We start from the raw sequence: 8,938 nt of genomic DNA, 5'->3' as shown, positions 1-8,938 counted from the left end.
AGACACGTCACATGAAGATTATCGGAATACAGAGTTACATAAGATATGCATTTTATAAGCATTTAATGTTCCTTCACATGATTATAAAGCCATAATACCGGCTACCGTGACCTAGGAAATATCAAACTCATGTTTATGCATTTCTTAAGTGGTTATACTTATAGACAATATAAGATTGCAGAGGCTATTCCCCTTTCTTCATCAGAATTCAAGTGGGAGCTGTGATTTCCCTTGGAATTCCTTTTGGGAGTCATAAAGTTTTATGACCTAGCAAGAGGGAGAGTTATAGAATCTTTCTTTAGAAATAAACTTTAAGGTTCGAAGTTACAGAACAGTTAAAATTACATCTATAGAATAAGACAAGACTAATTAGATATGCATGCATATAGGAAGGTTGGATACAATTTCTATGTTATACAGTATACATTTATATACACATTATAGGACATTTGTGTGTGTGTGTGTGCAATCAATGTGTGATTGTCCTTCAGCGTTCAGGCAGCTTTGTGGACTCTTTCTGTGGGGGGGATGCGTGTCCCGTGAGACGGCGAGGTTTGAATGGTTGACTATTTGTTGAAGACAACGCTGGCTTGTTCCAAATGTGTCATGTGCTAGCCATAGTGGCACCAATCTGGTCAACATGCCCGAAGGGGGTCGTATACAGAATGCCCCTTTGTTTACTCACGACTGGAAGAGACTTTAGTAAATTAGAATCTAGTTAATTTACTCCACATACCAGAGCTGGCTCGATTACCTATCTGATTATCACTACAACATTGTAGCCGGAGCTACTTCTCTATGACGCAGGTGAGTCACGCAGGCACTGGGCTACTCCGCAGCAGTGCCGAACCGACCAGTGTAAAGTAGTCCGAGTCTAAACGCTTATTACAGCCTTACCGTAGTGATTCAGGATAAGACAAAAACACGTTTTGAAAAAAGGCATTCATGATGTAATCGCTCATTATATACATTTTGTAAATTCTGAAGCGAATTTTCGTTATTTGAAGCGACTTTCAAAAGGTGATTAACTGTTTTGGTTGCTACAGTAGACATCAGTGTTTATTCTCGAACTATAAACTTTTATCTCAGTACTTCTGTGATCATTTGAATATTTTTTACACAGAAATATCGATACTGTGTTGTTGAAAAGACTGAAAGTAAAGCTAGCTGTTTCATGTAGAACTGCTCTCTCTGGGTCAGCGACAGCGCAAACAGATTTGAATGTCCCGATGTGAAGTTTTTGTCATTTAAGAATAAGATCGCGTGGGTGTTTGAATCGAGATCGTTTAAAGATTAATGGTGCAGCTCTACTGTCTTTATTCTCTCTCTCTGGGTTGATATCTGACGCAAATTTTTTTTTAACTTGTTATACGAATAGCGCGAGGGACAGTGCATTCATTACAATTTTAATATTCATGTGGTGAGACGTCGCTATTAAAGGATAAGCTCCCAGCACTTCGTCCACACATCGCATCAGAACCGTTTTCGGAACCGAAACTTCGAAAATTTCGCACGGTTCCGGTATTTTTGAAAAAACACTACCGGTTCTGCATAAGAACCGGTTCTCGGTTCCCAACCCTAATAAACACCATTAGGCCAAAATTCGTATAACTGACCTTTTGCGCAGAGTGCACATGGATTACAATTTAAATTGGCTTATGTTGTCAAACTTAAAAAAAAGAAAGAAAATGAATTGCTTTCCTTATCTACAGTTCTTTTGAGTTCACCTTCAAGAACACAAGTTTGGACAATGTCTGAGGCTTCAGACTCATGCGGTGGTTGCGGAGAAAACCCTCTCTGCGCTGGCAGACCCGCTTGGGATGCTGAACACAATGCTTCTTTAGCCAGGCGGGGAAAAGACGTGGAGTCAGACTCGTGGTGTGAGCGGAGCGAAATTGGAGCGGGAAATAGGGCCACGCTCCGTCCTTTTAAAAATGCCGCTCTGTGCTCTGTCCAAGATCCGCCCGTTCGCTCCCGCTCCACTCCGCTCACATGCTCTGCTTCGCATTAATCCACAGTCACGCTAGATTTTGAGCATGCAAAATTTCGTTGGACAAGGCAACAGTCGTGATATAATGTTACGCTCTGCAGCATCATTTTTATAAACATGAATTCTACATATAAAAAAATAGTCATACATTAAAAATTAAAAGATATCCAATCTACTCAAATTTACTAAAAAATATCTTTCTTTTAATAAGAGGTCACGCTGTGATGTATCGATCTTCTACTGGTCACACCACTTCACATGATTGCAAATTCCCAGATCAGAGTTCACCAAACTTGATCTTTGGAACGCAGCGGAACGCGAACCTTTTTGCATGAGCTTGCGGTCTGACAATTTGCATGAGTATAAATGGAAGTCAAAGGAATGACCGCCCCTTTTATTCTGAACAAAAATGACAGATGTGCTGAAAATGCAATTTCACTATCTATACGCTCACACCACTTTTTTCCTAATCAGTAGAGCTGTTTTGTTCTGGCTTTGGCCATAAAGGCCAATTTTTTTTGTAATAGCACCACATACTGTTTGTTTTCACATACTTTCAAGAAGCGTGGAAAACCTATTAGTTAAAGTTTTCAAAGTTTTTATGTTAATACATCAAGTTAAACTAAATTAAAATAAGACATGTTGCCTTGGCTGTCAACTAGCTGAAAAAGTTTTTTTTTTTTTTTTTTTTTTTTACTTTTATTTCAGTTATTGTTCATTTCAAGTAATGAAAATGTCTATGGTTTTAGTTATAGTTAACTATAATAAGCTTGTTTTTAACCCCACTGTTTATTTCAATGAAACTATAAAAAAAATTATATCTGCTGGGTCATTCTGTGAAGATATGTTTCCTTGCCACTGTTGCGTTTAATCAATGTGCCATTGTTTAATGCTTTAGAATTACACCTACTCCAGCTTTGAAATAAAAATTTTAGTGGCAAAAATGGCTGCATGGTCTGAAACAGAAGACAGGAAGTAGAGCAAGACCATTCTAGTGCACCCAGTGACAAAAGGAAGCTCCGATTACAAACTTTATTAGACATAAGGTTGCCCCCATTTCTTCCATTCTTGCTCATGAGTTTTAATAAACAAGGATAAATAGACAGCTGAGAATGAGGCTCTGTAAAAGGATGAGGGGGCTAGAATAGATTGCCCAAGTGCTAAGACTAAGTAAGGTGCTTGTTGAGAGGGTGCAGAACAACTGAGGGATGAGAGGTCAAGGCAGGCCAGAAACCTCACAAAAGGTCTTGAGTGATGGCTCACACGGATCAACAACAAATCAACACTATAGAGCTGTTTAGAAACAGATCTGGGGCTAAGACGATTAGTTTGACCTGCTTGCCATGTTCTATCTGTTAAAAAGGAATAATTCTAAGCATTTTCGTGTTAACTGATGCACAGAAAAAGTAAAACTGCTGTAATGTATTCAGAATATATTAACTTCTATAAACATACAAATTACATTTTGTATCTTACAGAATCCTATTCTTGCAATTGTTTAGGAAATCTTTGTAAAGCTGGAAAATATTTTTTAAGAAAGAATGGGTTTGAACATGGATGAACATGAATGAAGCTGTTGTTCATTTAAATGACTGCTAATTAACTTGTAAAACACAAATGAAGGATACAGCTTTGGGAAATCATGAAAGGTCATAGCAACAAACAAGAACAAGCAAGAGTTGCAGCTGTCTCTGCCTTAGGCGAGAACAAAAGGTCGCAAGTGCAGATATTCATTGTTCCCGTTCCAGCTGTCTACTGACAATTTTACTGTTCCGTGACAGCCATCTTGTTCGTGAGGCATTGTTACCTTGTCTTGATCCTTGAGCACAAAGATAAACCTGTGAAATTCCCAGTGCATGCCTGTCTCTCTTTGAGGACAGAAAATGGAACAGTTTAAGAAAAGCATCATTGTGCATTATTGCTGGAATCTAACTGCCCATTAAGCAATTTTATTTAAAAAGGATTGAGTGAATATTCAACTATGGTTCGGGTACATTATATATACAAGAGTCTCTACCTCTATAATGCTTTACGTACATAAAAAAAACCCCCAAAAAAACAACAGACATGTTGTGAATTTGGCCTATGAAACTAACTATAAAATATGAAAGTGGAGGTGTACATTTCAGTATAAAACACTTTAGTAAAGATCTGATATCTTTAAAAAAGAAGATATACATATGGGACAAAAATAGCATCATTGTGATTTAGATCCTTTCTGATCGTGTTGCACTACCATATCCACATGCCAAACTACTGTGACTCACACAAAGATTTTTTCAGGCACCCAAAAAGAGCTACACACACAAATGACCCGGACCAAATACAGATGGTCAACGTCACACTCATTGTGCCTCTATATAAAGAGATACGTTACAGCACAATATTGCAAGCTCACATCATTGTGCCATCTAAAGGTAAGAGCACACATAATTTAGATTAAATTGTTCATGAGGACTGAACAATAGAATAAGATGACTCATTAATGATATTTCTTTTTTTATTGAAAGGACTTGGACTTTCTTTGGTTTTGATTTCATCTGGTAAGGCATGCTTTTATAAAGGTTTTACTATAGGTGTATATAGTATATTGTATGTTATAGTATATGTTTATGCAATATTTTCTTTTTGAATGCAATAATATTTGTTGAAAGCAGTGTTAATTTTGACGGCAAATTTTGCTTTAGTTTTAGTCATAGTCTTTTGACTAAAATGCCATTTAGTTTTAGTCATATTTTAGTCATCTGAATTGTTTTAGTTTTAGTCTAGTTTTAGTCGACGAAATACAATAAGGTTTTAGTCGACTAAATCTACAGTAGATTTAGTCGACTAAAATATAATGGGTTTAGTTAAATTGTAATGTGTTAATTTAGAATTTCTCTAAAATGTCCAAACCCATACTCCCGGAGAAAACATCTATTAACCTATTAATATTAATGATTTTTAAGTTTGAACATGCAATACAGTTACAGATTTAACTACTGTGACTTAAAAAATATCTTAAAATTAAATGAAACCACTTTTCCTAAAGTAAAACACAGTCTTTTTTCAATGAATAATATATGCATTCTTTATAACTACTTGCATACATCATTCTTTATTCTTTCAAGCAGACATATTTATTTGTATGAATTAAATGTAATTAATGATTAATCCTTATTAAAGCTATTAACAAACAGTGAATGCTTTTCTCTTTTGTTGCTTGATTAATAAGGACACAGACCGCATTAGGTTTATTGCCACTGTCACTTTATCAGATCAGATCATGTCCAATGATATGCGGATACAATCGCACTGATGCACATCCGATACACTCACAACAACTGTTTAAGACATAACCGACATAGTTTAAATGAATACTCTCCAAAACGGACATTTAGACATAATGTTGTGTGTATTTGTCCATTCACGAAAGAGAGCTCAATTCAGTACTCGCGCGCTGTATGTGCACGCTTCGGGTTAGGTGTGTGCGCACAGAAAACCGTACCGAATAGAGCTCTTTTTGCATCGGCACATTTTTTTAATTTTTTAACGTTTTATGAGACCGCTGGGTAGATCAGCACGTTACAGTACAAATGTGCGCATCTACCACAAACGCAGGACATCAGTTCTGACTGGATCGCTTCCCAAATCGTCACTATCTAACATTTTCGTCTAGTTTTAGTTCGTTGACGAAAATGTCAATAGATTTTCGTCATAGTTTTTGTCATTCAAAACTAGGTTTTATTTAGTTATCGTCTCGTTTTCGTCTGTGAAAAAATGTCGTTGACGAATAATTTTCGTCATTATTTTCGTCAACGAAATAACTGGTTGAAAGACCAATAAATAATTAGAAATATTGTATATTTATAAATAATCAAATTTTATTTTTTTTACAATAGATCTTTTAATTGTAAACAAGTTTTACAAGTTCTAAGAATTTTGTCATCTATGCCTCAGTCTGATTGAAAGATGGTGGATGTGATGTCAGAGTTCGGGGCAGCTGCCCCGTTCTTACGAAAGTCAGACAAGGAGCGTCTGGAGGCCCAAACTCGCCCCTTTGACATGAAGAAAGAATGCTTTGTGCCCGACCCTGCGGTTGAGTACGTCAAGGCCTCCATCACCAGTAGAGACGGTGACAAAGTCACTGTTGACACTGAATTCGGGAAGGTAAGATCTAATCTCTGCATTGTTGTAGACTGTAGACAGAAGTACAGAGTGACTGTCAAAACATTTTTGTGTGTTATCCACAGACAGTAATTGTGAAGGAGGTTGATATTCACCCCCAGAACCCGCCAAAGTTTGATAAAATTGAGGACATGGTGATGTTCACCTTCCTGCACGAGCCCGCTGTGCTGTTTAACCTCAAAGAGCGTTACGCAGCCTGGATGATCTACGTGAGTCGAGTCTTAAAACACTCACAAATTCTCTTTATCTTGCATGAGCAGATCTAAACCTTCTGTGAATCTCTTACAGACCTACTCTGGGCTCTTCTGTGTCACTGTGAACCCCTACAAGTTTTTGCCAGTGTACAACCAGGAAGTCGTCAATGCCTATAGAGGAAAGAAACGAAATGAGGCCCCTCCACACATCTTCTCCATCTCAGACAATGCCTACCAGTACATGCTGTCAGGTGATGATCTGCCTTGTAATCTTTTGTTGATTTCTAATGCAATCTCAAATGCTAAGTTTCTTATGTTTTATTTTCTCACAGACAGAGAAAACCAGTCTGTCCTGATCACGTATGTAATACATATTATGACGTACCAAAATACTCATCCTTTTACCAATATTTTCTATGCTGCATTTTATCAGACATTTAATGAACTGTTTTTATTTTAAGTGGAGAATCCGGTGCTGGAAAGACTGTGAACACTAAAAAAGTAATCCAGTACTTTGCGAGCATTGCAGCAGGATCAACTGGCAAGAAGGATCCATCAATGGAGAAAAAGGTGCTTAATTTCCAAAAAATGGCTTATTATAGATGAATGAATATACCTTCCATATAACATAGCATACAATTTTTTTTTTACTAAATTAATGGTCTTCGTTTATTAGATATTAAAGTCACAAATTGTCCTAATTTGATACTCCCTTACTTACCATACTGCAATATAAGCAAACACGTAAACAAAAAACACTATATAGCGTCTGAATATATGCATGGCTGTTAACTGAAAAGTAGGTACATCAATTGTTTTACACACCTATTGTTAAAATATGATTCTCAGGGTACTCTGGAGGATCAAATCATCCAGTGTAATCCTGCTCTGGAGGCTTTCGGTAACGCCAAGACCATCAGAAATGACAACTCCTCCAGATTTGTAAGTTGGGTTTTTACATTGGTGTTGTTATTCTATATTGGTTTTCATGATATGTTATATGAGCGTGTTATGTATTGCTTTATTTACAGGGTAAATTTATCCGTATACATTTTGGCCACAGTGGAAAGTTAGCTTCTGCTGACATTGAGACTTGTAAGTACTGCCCAACATCATTCCAACAAATCACACGATTAAATGTGTAACTGTTTTGATATTCATCTATTTATCAATTCATTTAGATCTGCTGGAGAAGTCTCGTGTCACTTTTCAGCTCAAGGCTGAGAGAGACTACCACATCTTCTATCAGATTCTGTCCCAGAGAAGACCAGAACTGCTGGGTAAAATTACCCATCATATCTATTAACATTGCCATCTCTAATTAGAAGAGTCTTTTCTGATCTATGTTGCCATTTCTCCTTAGAGATGCTGCTCATCACCAACAACCCCTATGACTACGCCTTTATCTCCCAAGGAGAAACACAAGTGGCATCTATTGATGACGGTGACGAGCTGCAGGCCACTGATGTGGGTGTTTGTTAAAACATAGGCCGTTTATAATACAAGAACAACACCTTTGACAACCCGTATGACTGCATTTCTGCTGTGGAACACCAATTGATAATGTCTTGACTGGTTTCCATACAATAAAAGCATATAATGATCAGGGGCTGTCAATGAGTATGAAAAAGCACCATCAAAGATCCACACAACTTGTTTTCTGAAGCCATGTGATGTAAGGAAAATAACCTTTGTTTTTCATTTTGTCTTCCACATAAGAAATTAAGTCATACATGTATAGAATGCCTTGAAAGAGAATAACCGACTCTCTTGGCCAGTCTATTCTTTAAAAAGAAAGACTTCTAATGTACTTGTCAAAAAGTAGAATATGAAACATTTGCCATGATATTTTACATGCTCTGTACATTTACTGTAGGAAGCGTTCGATGTGTTGGGCTTCACCCAGGAAGAGCAGAACAGCATTTACAAGCTGACTGGTTCCGTCATGCACTTTGGCAACATGAAGTTCAAACAGAAGCAAAGAGAGGAACAGGCCGAGGCTGATGGGACTGAGGGTCAGTATAAATTGGAATCTCAGCTTCAGAAGGGAAAAAAGTCTAAGACATGTTGTATATAGGGTCAAAGCTCTGAATTCTTTTTTAACATGTAGATGCTGACAAAATCTCATATCTGATGGGCCTAAATTCAGCTGACTTGATCAAGGGTTTGTGCCACCCAAGAGTCAAAGTAGGAAATGAGTGGGTCACTAAGGGACAGAGTGTCCAGCAGGTAATGAATGAAAATAATAATATAATGAGTTTTTAGCATCATAGGTTCCCTTTCCAAGACATACAAACAAAATCTTTCATGTATCTGAAAAATCGCTCTCCAGTTTGTCAAATTCGGCAAAATTCATTATTTTCTTAATTAGGTGTACTACTCTATTGGTGCTCTGGCAAAGTCAGTGTACGAGAAGATGTTCCTCTGGATGGTTGTGAGAATCAACCAATCCCTGGCCACCAAACAGCCTCGCCAGTATTTCATTGGTGTGCTGGACATTGCTGGATTTGAGATCTTTGATGTAAGCTGAAATACACTGATTCTTTTTATTCATAAAACAAATTCAACAAGTAGTGCAACCTGTTTG

At 37.3% G+C, this 8,938-nt stretch overlaps 1 protein-coding gene across 1 annotated transcript in view; it reads left to right on the top strand.

Moving 5' to 3' along the window:
* Window positions 1–5,929: 5,929 nt before the first annotated feature.
* Window positions 5,930–8,938, top strand: part of LOC130097090 (uncharacterized) — a 39,587-nt gene continuing 36,578 nt past the window's right edge. Inside the window, exons 1-12 of the mRNA XM_056263736.1 lie at window positions 5,930–6,139; window positions 6,223–6,366; window positions 6,446–6,602; window positions 6,684–6,711; window positions 6,813–6,921; window positions 7,201–7,293; window positions 7,383–7,446; window positions 7,533–7,631; window positions 7,715–7,818; window positions 8,228–8,366; window positions 8,462–8,580; window positions 8,723–8,872. Of these exons, the coding sequence (XP_056119711.1) occupies window positions 5,942–6,139; window positions 6,223–6,366; window positions 6,446–6,602; window positions 6,684–6,711; window positions 6,813–6,921; window positions 7,201–7,293; window positions 7,383–7,446; window positions 7,533–7,631; window positions 7,715–7,818; window positions 8,228–8,366; window positions 8,462–8,580; window positions 8,723–8,872 (1,404 nt within the window). The 5' untranslated portion in view covers window positions 5,930–5,941. The remainder of the gene's footprint in view (window positions 6,140–6,222; window positions 6,367–6,445; window positions 6,603–6,683; window positions 6,712–6,812; window positions 6,922–7,200; window positions 7,294–7,382; window positions 7,447–7,532; window positions 7,632–7,714; window positions 7,819–8,227; window positions 8,367–8,461; window positions 8,581–8,722; window positions 8,873–8,938) is intronic.

This window comes from Rhinichthys klamathensis, unplaced genomic scaffold (genome assembly GCF_029890125.1).
Source record: "Rhinichthys klamathensis goyatoka isolate OS25496 unplaced genomic scaffold, OSU_Roscu_1.1 h1tg000209l_1, whole genome shotgun sequence".
In the NCBI taxonomy this organism is placed as follows: domain Eukaryota; kingdom Metazoa; phylum Chordata; class Actinopteri; order Cypriniformes; family Leuciscidae; genus Rhinichthys; species Rhinichthys klamathensis.
This window is presented reverse-complemented; position numbering and strand designations above follow the sequence as displayed.